This window comes from Aotus nancymaae, unplaced genomic scaffold, assembly GCF_030222135.1.
Source record: "Aotus nancymaae isolate 86718 unplaced genomic scaffold, 86718_ANA_hifiasm-v0.15.2.pri h1tg000043l, whole genome shotgun sequence".
NCBI classification, from domain to species: domain Eukaryota; kingdom Metazoa; phylum Chordata; class Mammalia; order Primates; family Aotidae; genus Aotus; species Aotus nancymaae.
This window is the reverse complement of record NW_026988457.1, coordinates 7,187,300-7,207,380: the sequence shown is the minus strand read 5'-3', so window position 1 is coordinate 7,207,380 and position 20,081 is coordinate 7,187,300. Positions and strand designations below refer to the sequence as shown.

Below are 20,081 nucleotides of genomic sequence, written 5' to 3'. Positions count from 1 at the left end.
GAACTAAGATGATATCAACAAACACAGTAAGGAGTTGAGAAGTAAATAGAGAGTGGTAATTGATTCTGGATATGTTTTGACAGTAAGACAACAACATTACCTGAGAGTTTGGATGTAGAGTGCAAAAAAAATAGAGTGAAAAAGATTTAAATGTTTGGTTTCAACTACTTGTTGAATGGTAACACCACTAAATAAGATAAAGAACTCTGAAGGATGAAAAATTTGAGAGAAAAATCAGTTTGCATAATTTAGACAAGAAGATTAATAGAAATCCAAGTAGAACTAAAACTAGGAGAAACAATTAAGAGTAATCAGTATTGCAGGATCATAAAAGCTGTAGAAGTGGATAATCTCAATTAGAGTAAAGTATTGTGTAGATGGAAAAGTGAAATGCTTTCCAGGATTAATCACTGGGACAGAACGGTCATCAGAATTTAGAACAATGAAGCAGAACTACTGAGAGAGAATAAGAAAAAAACAATGCAAGCCATCACAAAACACAATGCAAGAAAGCATTTCAAGAAGGAAAGAATGCTCAACTGAAATATTCACAGGTCAAATAAGATAAGGACTGAGAAATAACCACAAGACAGACTATGAAGGCCACTGGTGACAAACACGAGCCATTTTAAAGGACATGTAAGAATGAAAGCCTGGTTGGAAAAGGAGTAGATTTAGGAGTAAACAAGAGTCCAGGAATATAAGGAAGGTTTAACATCTGAAAAACAATTAATGTAATTCACTAAATTAAGAAAAATGAAGAAACATCATAATCATCTCAAATACTGCAGAAAAGGTGTTTGATAAAATCCTGTTTATAATAAAGAAAACTCTTAGCAAGCTAGAAACAGGTAATTCCTTAATTTAAAAAATCTACAAAAAGTATTTTTTAATCTATAAAAAATATCATACTTAGTGGCTAAGTATTAAAAGCATCGCCTATAAGATCAGGAATAAGACAAAGATGGCTACTATCACAACTTCTCTTCAACACTGCATTGGCAGTCTTTAGGTGGCACAAGAAGGCAAGGTAAAAATAAATAAATAAATAATAGAAAGAAAAAACAAAACTGTCATTCTCGACTGTTATTATTGTTCACAAAAATTTTTTTGAAAAAAGTCTACAAATGACTAGATTTAACAGAGGAATAGAAAGATTGGTATATAAAAGTTCAACAAAAACATCAATTATCATTCTATGTACCAGTAACAAATTAAAAATCAAAACTTTTAATTGCTTCTTGGACATTTGGGTAAGATTAAGTGTAAAAAACTAAAATTTTTAAAGTATCAAATAATATCAAATATCTGGAAATCCATAAAAAAGACAGAAACTATTACATAAAAAACTACAAAAGCGAATCTAAATATATAAAATAATATACCAAGTATATGACTTGAAAGATTTAACATAGGAAAGGTGTCAACATAATATAATAAAAATCCTCATGCTTTTTGGTGGAATTTGATAAGCTCATATATATGGAAATGAAAAGACTCAAAAATAGCCAAGGCAATCTTCAAGAACAGCAGTAATGCTAGATGACATACTCTTAAATATCAGGCCATACTAAAAAGCTATGCTAATTAAAATACCAATGTACTGTCTCAAAGAAAAAAAAAATCCCAGTCATAAATAGTCATCTGATTTATGGCAAAGATTAGACTGCAATGCAGTCAGAAATCATCTTTTCAAAAAATGGTACTGGGCCAGCTAAATGACATACATCAGGAAAAAAAAGAACCTTGACCTTTATACCTCATACTATATATAAAATTCAATTCCAGATAAATTATTGATCTAAATATGAAAGATAAAACAAAATTCTGAAAAGAAAACAGAATAATCATACGCCTTTGGGATATACATGGGTATAAAATGCACTGGTCATAAAAGAAACTGAAAATTTAACCTATATTAAAATTAGTAACTTCTGTTTATCAAAAATCACTATTAAGAGAGTGAGAAGGCAAGCCAAAGAAGAAGAGATAATTTGCAGTGTATATCCAACAAAGTAAGCACATCATATATATATATATAAAATTTCCACAAATCAGTAACAAAGCGACAGACAACCCAAATGAAAACTGGCAAACAGTTTGACGAGACAAAAAAAGATATCCAAAAGAACAATAAATATATGCTCAACTTTACTGTCATCAGGGAAATGCAAATTAATGTGAGCCAAAGAATGGAAGAATATATTTGCTAATCATACATCTACTAAGGGACTAGTACCTAGAATGATTAAAAAAAAAAAAAAAAAACTCCTACAACTCAATAATAAAAGACATATATCACAATTTTTAAATGGGCAAAAGATTTAAGACATTTCTTCAAAAAATATATATCAACAAATAGTAAGCACATGAAAATAGAAAATAAGCACATGAAAAGATATTCAGTATCACTAGTCATCACAGAAATACAAATTTAAGAAATGATACACCATTTCACACCCATTAGGAGGGCCAGAATAAAAAAGACATACAAAACAAGAGTTGGTAAGGATGTGCAAAATTTGGAACTCTTAAATATGGTTGGTAGGAGGTAAAATGATACAGTTGTTTTAAAAAACATCAGTAGTTTCTCAAATAGTTATATATAGAACCCAGCAAATCAACTCCCAGGTATCTATTGAACAAAAATAAAAACATATATCCACATATAATCTAGTACATGAACACTCATGGCAGCTTTACTAATAATAGCCAAAGATAGAAACAAAATAAATGTACATTAACTGATGGAGAAACAAAATGTATATACATCTAATGGAATATTATTTAGCCATAAAAAAGAACAAAATTCTAAACTATGCTATAACATGGATACACACTGAAAATATTATGCTAAGCAAAATGGACCAGAAACAGAAAGACAAATATTATATAATTCCATTTACATGAAATATTCAGAATAAGCAATTCATAAAGCAAAAATTGAATTATGGGTTGACTAGGGGTGGGAATCGTGAAAAGACATAGGGAAAATTGATAAAGAAAATGAATAACAAAGAAGATAAAAGATTAATTTTCAATAATTATATATGAAAATGTCTAATCTTATGCAAAATCTAGGAAAAGTACAAATTAAAACTACAACGAAATAATATTTTTGCATCCACTAAATTGACATTATAATATTTGAAATATTAACATACATTTTTTATTTGAAGGCTTGTATAAATATTTCTAATTATTTGCTAAGTTTTAAGTAAAAAAAGGTTTACTTTAGATTTTTCTGATATATTCTCAGTAAACAGATGATAGCATATTTAAAGGGTGAGTCTTCACAAAAATCCTGTCACACATAGTAATCTTACAAAGGCATTTCATGTTATCAAATTCATGTTAACTATAGTTTATTATACATCTTCTAAATGATTCTTAATACTCTAGATATAGAAAAAGAGTATTCTATTATTTAAAAAAATAAGCCAAATAGTCTTGTTTTTAATAATGTTACAGAAAAAATTATCTCAATAAAGAAATGCTACCAATGATCAATCTAACAATTTACCACTCTTCAATCATTAATCCTTAAAGAAAGGTCAGCACTTGTTTCAAAGAAAAGACATGAGATATATATATATATATGTAGTATGTATAAATACATGTAATATACAAAATAAAGCATATTTTAGAACTTGATTCTTTTTGTAACTAAATGTTCAATTACATATAGATGCCATACATTTTGTTTATCCATTAATCAATTGATAACACTTCAAATGTAAAACAATTGGAGGTGAAATTAAAACTACTTCAAAATATCCTCTCAATTTTTTTCCAAGGGGAATATATGTCTATACCTTAGTTGAGATCTCACCTCTATTACTTTTCAAATAGTTTCATTTTCAGAGCAGCTGAATATTAAAGAGTTAACTAACCGATAAAAAGAGGTCTGAGAGCGCTGTTGAAGCACATAGGTATGTTATTTAAAAAATGCTTATTCATGAAACCCCACTTTAATTTTTAAAGGAAATCACACGATACAACTCTTATAAGATTATAATCAGAAATTCAGCATTCATTATCATAAAAGTACAGCTGTAACTAAAGCAAAAGAGGTCATAAAACAACATAAATGACACAAAATGGGAAAAAGGAAACCCATCTAATTTTTATTGTTTATACTACATACAGATCAGAAAAACTACTTGAAATAGTCATATTAAGAGCAGGGAAAAAAAGGCACAAAATAATGTTTCTATTACTATAAAATAAAAACTTTGACAGTATAATTTAAAAATCATACAAAAACTAACAAGTTCATGTAAACTAAATATAGATTAAGATTTTTATCTTAATAAAAAAGACTTTCAAGGAACAATCTATGGCCAGTTGTGGTGGTTCATGCCTATAATCCCAGCACTTTGGGAGGCTGAGGCGGGCGAATCACTTGAGGTCAAGAGTTCAAGACCAGCCTGGCCAACATGGTGAAACCCTGTCTCTACTAAAAATACAAAACCAGGCATGGTGGCGCGTGCCTGTGATCCTAGATACTAGGGAGGCTGAGGCAGGAGAATTGCTTGACAGAACTCGAGAGGTGGGCGTTGCAGCAAGCCAAGATTGAGCCACTGCACTCCAGTCTGGGAGACAGAGTGAGGCACTGTCTCAAAAAAAAAAAAAAAAAAAAAAAAAAAAAAAAGGCTAAGTGAGAAGATAGCAAAGAAACAACTACAGTAGTTCCTTCTTATCCCAAGGCAATAGTTCCAAGACCCCTGGTGGATGATATATACACCTTTCAGTCTGAGAACCGAGATGGCTACTAAATGACTAATAGGGAGATAGTGTGTACAGTGTGAAAAAGCTGATCAAAGGGAGGATTCATGTCTTGGGCTTGATGAAGAGGGATGGCATGATACTTCATCACTCTACTCAGTACAGCACACAATTTAAAAGTTATAAATTGTTTATTCCATTTAATATATTTGGACTGCAGTTGACCATGGGTAAGTGACACCTTAGAAAGTAAAAGTAGAAATAAGGGGGTACTACTATAGAAAAACTTAAAAGAAATGATACTTATTGCTTGAATAGATATAGATGAAAACTTTCTTTTTTACTTTAATTTCTTTCAAAATTTCTTAATTACGCTTCTAATTTCCAGTTAATTCCATGTCTACACTTAAATCTAAGATGTTTGTGAATTAGCAAACAGTATAATCTCTACACAGTCAATGGAAAGGGAAATTATAGAAAATATATAATTAGTGATTGTCAGCTGTCCAACCGTGAGGCTACACAATAAACCATCAACACATATCACTTACCTTTTCAAGTAAGTAGCCAATGACTAAAAAGCCTTTTCCACCCAGCATCTGTTCTTGCATGGCTACTGAACTTTTAAGTAGTTCAACCAGGAATGCCAAAAGAGTAGCACTGCATGTAAAGTACAGATATCATTATGTAATCATCACATGTTTGTTATAAACATAGTGTTCCATTTCAGTATTTTATTATGCCAAAAGATAATAACTATATTCAAATCTAATCTCTATTTTACTGATAATGACTATTATGCCTTATATTATGCAATAATATATTTTCTCACAAGCATGAGAAAACTAGTGTTGTCCTTTACAAATTAAATATAATAAACTGAATCATAACTGTGTAGTGTTTTTACATTCCAAAGTAAAACAAAGTTTATCTCTACATATATGTATGTGTCTGGCTTCAAGTAAACCTAAGAAACATACACATATCATTTTCCATAATAAAGACCATATCATAATATTCTTTTGAATAACAAGCTATTGTAGAGAATTTTAAATATAGATGCAAATATTGCTTTGTAAGAACAAGCCTATTTTTAAATAAACTTTTCATTTAGACTTATTCTTCAAAAACATTTTGTTAAAAAACAATCCAGAGAAATATGTAACATGTCGCATATGTCCAGGTATGCCCTCAGAAAAGTTCATGAGAGCAAAGAAATGATTTATGTATTATTGAAATGAAAACTGACAATTACACAATGTATAAACAGATACATAAAAGCAAACAAAGAGGTGTCAGACAAAGATTAAGCACTTGATATGTCTTTTGAATTAAGAAACAAAATAAAAAGAAATGATTGCATTGAATTAAGCTTTGATAATGTTACTTCACAGTTACACATAGTGATTTTAACCAGCAACAGATACATGAATACAGTATTTTGAATAATGGAAATACATATTCCTTTATTGTACATGCTTAATGTAGTTCATAATAAATTACTATATACCAGATTTTATCAAGAATTAAAATAGTATCAATTTACAATGTTTGTAATATACCCTAAATTACCTATTTATATCCAGAAAAAAGGGTAAAACCACAAATTTCTAAATATATTTTAAATGCAGAAGTACTAATTCTTACAATAATTCAGACAATTTGGTAATATGGAAAACCTGAAAATTGTTAGAGCCCAAAAGGAATCTGAAATTATTCTAATTTCTGAAGTATTCTACCTCTTCCAGTTTCAATAGGGATGACATTACATTTTTCTCATAATGTGGCTACTTTTGTTCAAATCAGATGTGTTCTCATAACAAGAACCAATAGCAAAATTAACATTATTATAAAAATTGATAGTTTAATGAACTACATGATATCAGCTGGAAAAAATATAGTATCTAGAAATAAAGTATTTCATTACAGGAAATTAAAATTCAATTATATTAACTGACCCTGTATCCTTAAAGCACAAAAAATGTTAACTATCACAAATCAATGATATTCTTTTACTTTGTCCTTAAGCCAAAGACAGACACTTACAAGAAAAATACGACTACCAAGGACTTTCTTGGGAATTTTAAAAATCTTTCTGTAAAGAAGCACAGCTATTAAGCAATCTAGTCCATGTTAAATGAATTGAATAGTCAAGGCCACTTCAAATTGCTAAGTACTATATTACACATAACACATCTGCCTAGATGTTTAAAAAGAATAAAGAAAACTATGCATAGATATTACACAATTTCCTAATCTGTTCGGAGAATTCTTACATACAGCAAAGTTAGTGATTTAGGGAGAAGATGGATTCCTAAACATAAGCACTGCCAAAAAGAAAGACTAGAAGTGCCTCACAAGGGTCCCTATGGTACATGAAAAAAAGCTAAAAGTATTTCTTAAAGTAAATCACCGTCCTATGTAGAACCATATAAAATTGCAAGCATGACATGGGTTTTCTCATTCTTTTATGTCAGAATAACTACTCACTCTCAGACATCTAATGAGTTAATTCAGACCTCTAAACACAGTGGAGTTCCATTACAAAAACAGAAATATTAACATTATTATTCCAAAATCTTAACACGGTACTCTGCTATCCATAAAGTGTTAATTTCACTTCAATATTAACCATGACACCAATTGAAATGTCAAATGCATTCACTAACAAAATTAGTTTTAATTTATACCTAAAACCCAATGCAATAGCAATACCACAACTTTGCAAAACAAAACAAAAAATCTTTACAATAAGGTATAATTGACATGGTGGACGTAATAGTAAATAGATGGCCATCTTCGAAGAGGTACATTTTCAAACATAATTTAACAAACTTACCAGTAACTAAAATGCATCGGATTGTTGCAGGGCTCACAATAAACTTGCAAAATTCTGTGTACTGCCATACAAAATTTCTCTCCATTCTTGCCTATTTCCAACTCCCCTAGATACAAAGGCAAATATAAAGGATACTTCAGCCCATTCCTATATCTCCTACATACCACTCCCTGTCTAGAACACATCAGTTCATCTGCAGAGGATCTAAATATATACTATAGGATAAACCAAAAAGCAAGTATCTGTGTTCAGCCAAAACTAATACACACAACACAGAACATTCTCTTGAAAAGTATAGCAATACCTAGGAACAGATTTTCAGAGGAGTATTTTACTTCATAGACAAAATGTATGCTGATGATTATGTCATGATATATAATTGCTAAACTTTTCAACAGACAGTAGCATAACACATGTTCTATAAGCAGCAATTCTACTTCAGGAATGGATAAGAGTTTGTAATCCTGTATCTTTTTAAGGAAAATGATGCTAATAACCTATTGTGTGTTTTTTCTTAAAAATAATTACCATCTTGTAATTCTTATATGCTCAATTTAAGTTAGAAAATAATATTTATTTGAAGTATCAGATTTTAAAGGGCTAGACCATGGGAAAAAATGAAAGAAATAGTATAATAATATACCTCTAACAACTTAGCATATTTATTATTTCTCCAGAGCTTTTTGGTCTTTATTGATAAAGAATACCACAACAGTCGTGGCCCACAAATACCTAAGAATATTTATTAACTATGTATAAACATAATTTGTTTATAATCAAAATTATTTATATTTATATTCCATTAAAATTTAAATATAGATATTGACATATTACTATAACTTTATCCATTTCAATTTATATTAAATCTTTTTAAATAACTAATATAGATAACTTATGTAATCTGATCCATAAAGTTTTATTATCTTTGAGGTACTTTCATTATTTTGAATTCAATATATCATAGATGCACCTAATTCAAAACTAAAATGATTAAGAGTGAATATATAATCCTAAGTTCTGTTCAAAGGTAGCTCTCTTGAAGACATAAACTGACTATTCAATTTGGCTTTTACTGAAAAAGCAAAGTACCACAGATAGATTGGCTTTTTAAATAAACATATTTTTATTAAGAAGACTGAAACTATCTTACATAAAAAGTAAAGATTCCCCTTAAAATCCAATCTCTTCCCCTTTTAAAAGAATGTTGCAAAGTAATGCATTAAGTAGATTAAGTTCCAAATCAGATTTATGATATAGTAAAGGGGAAAAAACCTTTTAACATTTTCAAAAGGTTTCATCGCTTAAGCCTAATTTAGCACTGAAATACTTTAAAAGATGATTAAAATTATGTAAAATAACATCACAGTTTCTATAGTATTTCTCTCACTATAAAACTCTTCCTAAATGAGAGTGATAATAGCAGAAATAATTGATTTCACTGTACATTAATCAAGTCCATACCCAAGACAATTTTGCATCCAAGACAATTTTCAAAAAAAACTCACAATAAGTTATAAGACTTAACTTCCTTCACAGTTCAACATTAGAGAAGACTAAATCAAATGTTTCTAACTCCAGGTACATTTAGCAGTCACTTTTAGACAATGCCCTCATGAAGATGTGATCTTAAAGACCACTGCCTACAAAGGCAGTGAATGCAGAATGGAATAAGAAAAACTGTGAAATGCAACACAGTAAAATACAAGGACAGATGGATACATAGTGTAGCACATGAAATCATTAAGTCTTCCCCTAGCCATGAAATCTATTCTCAGTAATTTCTACCCTTTCTCATCCTGATAAAAAGGCAAGGCAGCCTTTTAAACTGAATTGCTACCACTGTCATGGATATTTAAGAGCATTCCTTAGAGGCTGTATTAAAAGTTAGGCTATTACTCATTTATATCTTCCTTTGTCTTGTCAGAGATTTTTAATTTTATCTTTTATAGCTTATTTTATTTCTGACAAATATAGTTAAAAAACAAATTATAAAAAAGTGCTTGAAATGTGTTCATTTGTCTTCTGAAAGAAGCAAAATGTTAAAATTTCCATATGTAAAGAAATTTATTCTAAACCTCTTATAGTAGTATATGTTAGTATATAGTATGCAACAAAATTTATATAGTTTGAGATCAAAACAGCCACTTTATTATAGTTCCTTTCATATATTTACTAAAAGCATTCAAAAGTAAAATAAATAACTTTCAAAGCCTAACAGTACTGCATTTTAACCCCAACTGACATACTACCCCTTACAGCACACTAAATGTCCTAGTCCCTTTATGAAAATGTCCTGTACATTTTACAAATGGCAGCTACCAGTACAGTAAATATGGGCAGATGAATGCTTTAGAAATTTAATAATGTAACTTCCTAACCCCTCAGGAGAACGTAACTTCTAAATTGGTAAGAAAAATTAGAAATAGATCATAATTACACATGGATGATCTTAACTATTTATGCATACTCTAATACCCTTCAAGGTCAAAAAGAGATTTCTTTCTCTCTCTCTTTTTTATTTGTTGTACCATTTTGAGAATGTTAAATAGAAACACAGAGTTGTATAACCACCACCAAATCAAAATATAGCCCATTTCCATAACACCAAAAAATTCTCGTGTGCTATCACTTTTCAGCTTTATATTCACACCTTCTCAATACCCATAGGCTCTAGTAATTACTTATCCCTTTTCTCTATCACTATATATTTTTACTTTTCAAGAATGTGACATAGATGGAATCATATAGTCTATAATCTTCCGAGTCTCCCTTCGTAATATCCCTTTTCAGCATATTGCCTGAGAGGCATCCAAATAAGAATATATATCAAGCCCATTCTTTTTAGTTGATGAGTAGTATTCCACTGTATGAGTGGTTATACCACAGTTTATATACCCATTCATCTGTGAAGGCATTTGGGTTGTAGAATAGCAATTGTGAATAAGGATACATAAACATTCACATAAAGGTTTTTGTGTGAACATGATTTTCACTCATTCCTCATAAATAAATATCCAGGAGTAGAAAGGCTAAACTATACAATAAGTGTGTGGTTAACTTTATAATAAACTGCCAAACCGTATTTCAGACTGGCTGAACCATTTGGCAGTCTCACCAGTAACAGGTTCTAGTTGTTCTGCACATCCTTGCCCATATTTAGCACAACAGCTATTTTTTATTGTACTAGGTGTATAATGGTATCTCATAGTTTTAATTTACATTTCTCTGTTGGTTAATCATGTTGAACATCTTTTCATGAACTATTTTGACACTCTTATATCCTCTTTGGTAAAGTATCTATTCAATTCTTTTGTTCACTTCTAAAACTGAATTGTAGTCTTACTGTTAAGGATTAAAAGTTCTTTATTTGCTCTTGACATAAATCCTATGTCAAATAAGCGATCTGCTGTTATCTTCCTCCAGTCTGTATCATGTCTTTTCATTGCATCTTTAGCATAGCAAAAGTTTTTAACTTAGACAAAGTCAAAATGAAATTTATCCTTTTTTTTAGAAAATTATGCTTTTGTTGTCAAAACTAAGAAAGCTTTGCCTACCCTAAGTCACATAAATATCCTCCTATGTTTTCTATAGAAGTTTTATTGTTTTATGTTTTATATTTAAACTTAGTTTTCTGAGTTAAGATTCATATAAATTAGGTTTAGGTCTAGGCTCATTTGTTTGGCATATGAGTATCCTTCCTCCATTAGACTACTTATGTACCTTGCCAAAAATTAATTGTCCATATACGTGTGGGACTACTGGACTCTATTCTGTTCCACTGATACATGTGTTTGCTAATACCACACTGTCTTCATTATTACAGTTAAAAATCAGTCTTAAAGTCAGGTAAAAACAATTCTTCCAACTTTATTCTTTTCCAAAACTGGTTTAGCTATTCTAGTTACTTTGTCATTCAACAAATTTTAGAATCATCTTGTCTATATTGATGAACATATTCAGCTGGGATTTTAATTCTTATTGTGTTTAATCTATCTACCAATTTAACGACATCTTTATATGTTGAGTCCATGAATATGATATAGCCCTAAACTTCTTTAGGTCTTTGACTGCTATCATAAGAAATATGTAGTTTTCAGCACACACATCCTATACATGTTTTGTTAAATTTGTGTCTCAGTTTGTAGAATTTTTGAGGCTACAGTTTATGGTATTCTTAAATTTGGTTTCACATAATACATTGTTAATATAGAGAAGTATGAATCATTTTTGTCTGAGAACCTTGTATCTTGTGACACTAGTATGCCAAACATGGCTTGCCAGTGGTAGAATGTATGTGTAAGTCATTTCCTTAAGAATTTTCACATAGACAATCATGTCATCGTGAAAACAGATAATTCTGTTTTTTCCTTTATAATCTGTATGACTTTTATTTCTTTTCTTACCTTATTACAGCAGCTACAACTTCTAATTTGGATTAGATCCATGTATGCACAGGTCAGGGCTGCATTTCATTTAAAAATTTTATAGGGTTAATTTCTCGTTTTCTTCCCTTTCCATGATATCCCTGATATTTTCAGTTCTGGGGCTCTTCTTTTCAGTTCCCCTGTCAAAATACTAGGGCTTTAGTTTCTCTGCTCTGCAATGTACTTCTACAAGTCTGTTCACATCCAGGGCCACTGACAGAAAGACAGGGAGATTAAAAAGAAAATGGTGTTTGTCTCACCCTCTTAGGACTCTAGCTCCACTGATCAAAGAAAAGTCTCCCTCAGAGTTTTGGCTTCTATAGGCACCCACTGGTGATAAGAATACATGAGGGCTGAGACATGACAGAACAAGGTGAAGAAAAGAAAAATTAACAAGGCACTATGTATCAGAACTAGAGGATTTCTCCCAGAGTTGTCTGTCACTGCACCCTGGTGCACAATTCCAGGTTCACGTTGGGGGATAATGAAGAGGCAAAAAGTATAGTGAACTCACTTCCAGTTCAAAGGCACTGTGAATTCTGCTCTTCTTCCCCACTCTATCTGCTATTAATTCACTTTTCAGAGCTCTGAAATAGCAGCTGCATGAATTCTGTCCATGTAAGGTATTATTCTTGCACTGAGTGGGAGAAACAGGGTAGAGTGTGCTCACTCTACCTTAACCAGAATTGGAACTAAATTTTTTGTATTCTTACTGACTTAAATGAAGCTCCAAACTAAGATGACTCAAAAAATGCTTCTGGGTCCCCAAAGAAATTTTGATCTCAACATACTAATTAGATAAACTTATTCAATATGCCCAGATATTGGCATAGAGCATCACTTCAGTTAAAGTCAAGTATAATACTACTATGTCACCACATCCCAATAGTCATCACATCCTTTCACACAATAAACCTATAATTCTGACCAATAACCACTGCAACCCACTAATTTTACCAGCTAAGAAACCAAATAAGCTGCAGACAATGTTGGTTATTAACAATTTCCATGTCATATTCCTTCTTGTGTATACAGAAGACATTTCCTAACCCCATTATAGTTAATTATGTGACTAAATCAACTAAATGGTAACAGAAATCTCTCGTGGGTTTCAACAGTGAAAAGCCTATACATAATTCTCTAGTCCCTCTCCTTGCCTCCTCTAGTGAATACTAGCTACTCTAAAATGTGATAGTGAAACCCAAAATCTTAGATTGCTGAAGAAACTATATTTGATCACATAAATACTACATAGACCTTTACTGTATAAAGCCACTAAGATTTCCTGGTGAATTTGATATCATATAACTTACACTGATTAATACAACCAGACTTATTTTTTAAAAAAACTTGTATACTGCTATGCATTTCAGAGTCCCTTCCAGCCTAAAATCTAATTCTTATTTATCTTTCATATCAAGTACTCCAGTAAACTTGACCCAGAATACACTGGAAAAGCCAAATTCTTACTAAGTTCTAGTAAAAACACCACCTTGCATTTTCCTAAGCAGAAGCTCTCTGGGATGCCCCGAGACCATGTAGTTTGACAAATCCACATGTCTACGGCTAACCATGGAAACTGGATTATATCACAATAGCTCAACAACCATAAAAACTGGCAAGGCTGTCATCATAGAACCAGAAAATTGAAAGGACTTATCACTTTCCTAAACAACAATTGTCCAAAGTCCCTATGTTGAGTTTTCCTAATTATATTAAACCTGTTACCTTTCTTTTAAAGTATGGAATTATTTAGGGTACATTAGGGAGAGTCACAAGAACAAACAATATCCAGTTGCTTACCACAGTTTTCTCTTTAATCTCATAGAAGCTTACTTGACTCTTAGATTGCATTAGGTAGCTATGGCTGCAATAATAATGGAGGCTTTTTCAACCTCCATATTAGATTCCTGTCTGACACTAACTATGGTAGGTGACACCTCAGTACCTATCCCAAATACCAAAATACTGTACCTTTCTAATGCCTAGAAAATACAAAGTCTTCCTCTCTGTGTTACATTACCATTGGTGTCCCATACCAACCCCTTTACTCCAATCTCCAGCTATACAGAACTCGATGAAAACCAACATTGTTTAACAAACATCCTACTTCAAAATCTTCATCTCATCTCTAATGTAAACAAGTTACAGTCCACAATATTTTCTGGTTATACCATTTCGTCCTACATCAGGTAACAAAAAGTTTTATTTTGCTTTCTGAAGACTCTGTCCAGGTGTCTGAAATTGTCTAAAGTTGATGCTCTCTATAAAGCATATATCCATGCTTTTCACAAATGTCTACTTTTGGGCTGTAATGCTTATAGATGCTATGACTCCTTTCAAAGTTCTGAAGCTGTTCAAGATTTTACACAATCATATAATAAGAATTCCTTAACTACTATTGAAAAAACCTCCCTAGCATATTATTTTAATGCTATTTTATGACTTATATCATTTACAACTTCCTTCTGCTGTAACTATTATAAAATTTATTGCTGACCAAAAGCAGTATGATGATGTTAATAGTGGCTCATGCTTCAGCCAAAGCTGTAGTCTCCTTCCACCTCCAAATTCATACTTCTAATTTTGTGCTGACTGGACTTCTCCAGAAGTGTACTCTAAAATTTCCTTACACAAGATTAGGTACCAACTTTGGAGGAAATACTTTTAAAATAAATAGTTAATTTTTAAATATAGACATAGAGATGAAATCTTTTCCTAGATCAATATCTTGAACTGTTTTCCCTATGTTTTTTTCTAGTAGTTTTACTATTTCTGTATAAACATTTCATGATTAAGACCTCAAAAGTACAGACAATTATAATAAAAATAGACAAATGAGACTATATAAAACTAAAAAGCTTCTACACAGCAAAAGAAACAACCAAAAGAGCGAAGAGACAATTTGTTGAACTGGAGAAAATATCTACTAACTATTCATCCTACAAGGGACTAATATCCAGAATATACAAGGAACTCAAACAACTCAACACTTAAAAAAAAAAATTAAAAAGTGGGCTAAGGACATGAACATAAATCTCTCAAAAGAAGATACAGAAATTGTCAACAGGTGCAAGAAAAAATATTCAACATGATTAAGCCTAAGAGGAATGGAAATCAACACTACAATGAGCCATCAACTTACCCCAGTTAGAATGGCTATTATAAATAGAACAAAAAATAACAGATGCTGGTGAGGATCTGAAGAAAAGGGAACTTTTACACACTGCTGGGGGGAATGTAAATTAATACATCCACTACGGAAAAGAGTTTGGAGATGCTTCAAAGAGTTAAAATAGAACTACCATTCAACCCAGCAATCCTGCTACTGGGTATTTATCCAAAGGAAAGGAAATCTGTATGTCAAAGTGATACACATACTCACATTTTTATCACAGCACTATTCACAAACGCAAAGCTGTGAAATCAACCTAGGTATCCAACAACAGGCAAATGGCTAAGGAAAATTTGGCATATATGCACAATAGAGTACTATTCAGCCATGAAAAGGAATGAAACCATGTCATTTTCAGAGATGTAGATGGAGGTGGAGGTCATGATGTTAAGTAAAATAAGCCAGGAACAGAAAGTGCCACACATTCTCACTCATATGTAGGAGCTAAAAAAATTGATCACATGGAGGTAGAGAGTAGAAAGATAGATACAGAGTCTGGGAAGGGTAAGTGGGTGGGAGGAGGAATAAACACAGGTTGGTTAGTGGGTACAAACATACAGTTAGATAGTTGGTATAAGTTCTCGTGTTTAAAATAGCAGTGTAGAGTGACTATAGCTAGCAACAGTGTAGTGTACACTTCAAAGTAGCTGGAAAAGAGGACCTAAAATGTTACCAAAATGGAAATGATAAATACTCAAGGTGATGGTGATGACCAAATACCCTCAGTTGGTTACTACACATTCCATGAATGTAACAAATATTCACATACATCTATAAATTTGGTAAAGTATTTTTATCGACAAAATAATTTTTCAAGAAAAGAAAAAAATACTCTTAAAAACAAGATTCACTTTTTTGTACTCCACAAATTGCTGTTAGATGATATAAAAAATCTCCTGTTCTTTGCATATGAGTTGGCATAAAAAGTAAAAAAAAAAAAAAAAAAGAGAGAAGAAAAAAGTTACGGAAACAAAATTGTTAATATCCTCCAAACTGTCTTCTCAAATCACTCACGCATATGTCATTCCTGCCATACTTGCCAAATGCAAAATGGAGATAAGCATGTTAAAAAAAAAAAAAACTTGCCCATCTCGAAAGCCATTAATAAATATTTAGATTGAATTTGTTTCCATGAAAATAAGTTCAAAAAACAATATATGTATTTTATCAGGATGGTTATGTCAATCCATTCACAAAAGTTGTCATATCATATTTGACACCAAGATTCAGAGTACTCTTGCCCATTAATAAAGACATTGCAAAGGAAGTGTCTAAAAGAGATCAACTTCAACAACATTTTCACCATAAATACCACAGAAAATGCCAAGATAGAATTCAAAAATAATAAACAGCTAGGATTTGTACAAAAATTAGGCTCTAATAGGCAGATGCTCATAATCCTGATGAGATATTCAACCAGTAGAAAAATAGGACTCCTGCTATTCCCCCGTGAATTACTGAGGGCAAGGCACACGAAACTTCCCTCTAGGCCTTCCAGCAGCAATTCATACTACAAAACATTTATGTATACATATTTTATTTGATGTTTTCAATCATAAAGTAATTCTGTTAAGGCAAATCTTTTAAGAGGTATAAAAAGTATAAAAAGCCCTATTGATGAACTTGGATGATCAATGCCAGCATCTTTGATCTGACATTGGATCTTCATTAAAGTTCCACCAAGACTTGCTGGAAGGGGTCACACCTGGTCCTATTTACTACTGCAAAAGATACCAAAGGTACCAAGTCCTGTATCCCATTTCCAACTATAAATATATTTGGCAGCAAATAAATTTATGTGCCTAATACCTGACTTCCACATTGATTTCACAGGAACCAATCAGTGCTAAACTTTTTACCCTTTGCTTCCTATTAGTACTCATCTGCTAGAACTCCTTATATTTCTAAACCTATTTAAGTCCGGTCTTCAACTGTATTAATGATGTGCTAACCAGTGTACTTGGCTGAGTTACAAGTGGTACATACTAAACACCCAAACTGCTGTGAGTCAGCTTTACTCCCAAAAGGACAATATATGCCCTCCTCTCCCTGGCAAAAATATTTTCTTCTTCCAACTGAGCCTTATTGTGACCTGCCCTCCAATTTCAGCTTGAACTTTCTCATAAACAACATCTGGAAATAACATAATTAAAGGTAGAGTTTTTGCTCATAACTTCTTTGTCAGAGAAGACATCAATCTCCCTTTTCCATCAGATAAGTAAGACCCCATTCAAGTCCCTGACAACTATCCTCAATAAAGTCATGTCAAAATGATCCTGCAAAGGACTTCTATGTTTCTAAATATTGGATATATTAATAGGCACCCATAGGCCACCAAGGGAGAGATCCTCAATGATATCACCTGAATTAATAAGTATGGCAGTTGTACTAGGAGAGACAAAAGTTACCTGTATGTTCTGGATATGGAACTAAACACTTTTTTTTTAACTTTATATAGTACATGACCCCTACACTCTCTTGAGAAAATAATTTGAAGATACTACCTCAGCATCAGGCAACTATTGAAAAGGGAGGATTGTGTTGTTCTAAAAACTGCACAGTGCAGAAAGAAACAAGCATCTGTACCCATACGTTAGAAATGGGTACTAGTACTATTATGATAATATACTACTACTATTATTTCTATAGTGTGGATATCCACAGTATAGGAAATGTATCATTCAAGCCATGCTGTATGTCTTGACTCTTCCTGTAGAGAAAGTATAAAACCACAATGAATTAAGTGAAAATAAATAGTTCCAAAAGGCCCCTATCCCATGAAAGAAGTAAAATTTTAGGGATCATTTTGCAATAGGTTAATAGTGAATGACCTAACCTACTTTCTAGAATAAATATAACAAACATAGCGGACTATTTTCTATTATTTCTATGTTGCTTAACAAATAAATTTATTCTAACCATCAAATGAGGAATATGTGCTTTCTTAGGTAAAAATATACCATCTATATGAGACAAAATATCCACACTTTTATTAGTATATTATATACATTTTTATTTAATATACTAAGAAAAAAACTGCCAAACTACAGCAGACCAAAAACTGAGATTTATATTCTTTACCATTTAGTTTTAAATGAAACACTTTCTCTTTAAAGCTTACATATTGGGATTTTGGTTTATTGAATGAATATTCAAGTTTCTGCCTTTTAACAGTGAATGATAACTCTAGGTGGTATAATCTACTTTATACTAACTGTTGTTTTACGGTTCTATTCCCATTCCCTTGTGTATTACATTTTTTATTTTTACTTTCTTCAGTAAATCCAAAAGAAGGCACATATACTGTTTTTAATTCAACAAGAGGAATTTTCTAAAGGAATTAGAAAAACATTCCTTGTTGTTTCCCACACCTGATTTTATATCAGAACCTTCAACGATGTCTGGCAAAAATATAAACTTTGGCCATCATGTCTAAATTCTGATACTATTGTCTCAATGTCACCCCTACGGTATTCTGCTATTTCATAAAGGATAATTTTTTACCTACATTTTTACCAAAATTTTCTTCTGAGTTCCTCCTAGTAGGTAATTTTTATAAGTTTGCTTGCCTCAAGTCTTCAGGATATGGGTTTCCTTCCTGTGCACTGTAATACTTTTTCATCAGTCCCATGGGAGATTGCATTATTATACCCAATTATTGACTTTCATCTCAATAAGAAGGTTGTAAATCCTTGCCCATGCCAAAAGATTTGCATTCCATCCCACTTCCAGGATATATATTTTACAATCCATTCCTCTCATTGGAGTTGGGCTTGGATGGTGATTCTTTGGCTAGCAGATTGATTATGACATTCATCTTATTTGACCAGAAGCTACAAGAGCAATTGCATTGTTTAACTTAGACTCTTGCTCTTCTTTGTCACAAGAAAAACATATGCCATCTCACAGCTAATCTTTCAATCTAGGACCCAGAATGAGAAGACACAGGGAACAGAGCACAACAGTCATGAGCAAAAAAATAACTCTTGTTGTTTTATGAGCTACCAGATTTTGAGGTTATTATTTACTATAGCTATAACTAGCAAATGCTGGATAATATAAGTTCTATGCTGATAGGTTTCTCTATGCTGATTATTAAACAAGATCTGTACAAACAGGGTACTGGCCAACAAATAATTGGTCATTTGGTATGCAGATTGCCTGTGGCTCTGCTTATTGCCCACTTGCATGACAGCAGACGCTCCATCTCTATTCTGAAGCTGAAATCCGGACGTAAGTGCACAGAAAACTTCTTTATTCAGCAGGCAGTAAGACTCCAAGACATCTTAAATACTCTGTTAAATCCTCTCCCTAATTTACTGACATTATAAATCCAAGGCCTGCAGAAAAATTCACAACCATACACTGTTGCTGAGGCTGTCCCTATTTGTAGCACCTTGTATTCATCAATACATGTTCTAGAATGTCCCTGCTAGCAATTTCCATTCTTTGTCCTTATTGCTATATAAACGAATTTGGGTTTGGAAAGACTATCAAGAAATGTGACTACAGAAAAGAAGTAAGCATGACCAAATCAGATGCTGACTTTGTTCTGAGGCAACAGGAAACCAATGAATGACTACAGGTGTGAAATAATAATATTTGTATTTTAGAAAGATAACTCTTCCAGCCATTGAAAATTACTGGAAAGAGGCAACAACAATTACTGGATATATACTAGCTGAAGTAATTAATAATGGGAACTTAAACTAAGGCAGTAGGAATATGGACAGAGGGGAAAGAGTAGTTTTGTGAGGTATTTAAGAATTGATATCAATAGTTTATCATGATGGATTGTATATGGAAAATATAGGAACAGCTAATATTTTAACTATTCAAAGGGAGGAAAGTAACTGATGAGTTCTCTTGAGGTTCTAATTTGAGAGGCTTCCTGGAGACAATGTTCCTCAGTAAC

General features: G+C 31.9%; 1 protein-coding gene across 10 annotated transcripts in view; it reads right to left on the bottom strand.

The window, feature by feature from the left end:
* NBEA (neurobeachin) overlaps positions 1 to 20,081 on the bottom strand; it is a 743,003-nt gene that overhangs the window by 570,429 nt on the left and 152,493 nt on the right. For all 10 annotated transcript variants that reach the window (XM_012465562.2, XM_064361756.1, XM_064361759.1 and 7 more), the window contains exon 11: positions 5,280 to 5,388. In XM_012465562.2, the coding sequence (XP_012320985.2) occupies positions 5,280 to 5,388 (109 nt within the window). The remainder of the gene's footprint in view (positions 1 to 5,279; positions 5,389 to 20,081) is intronic.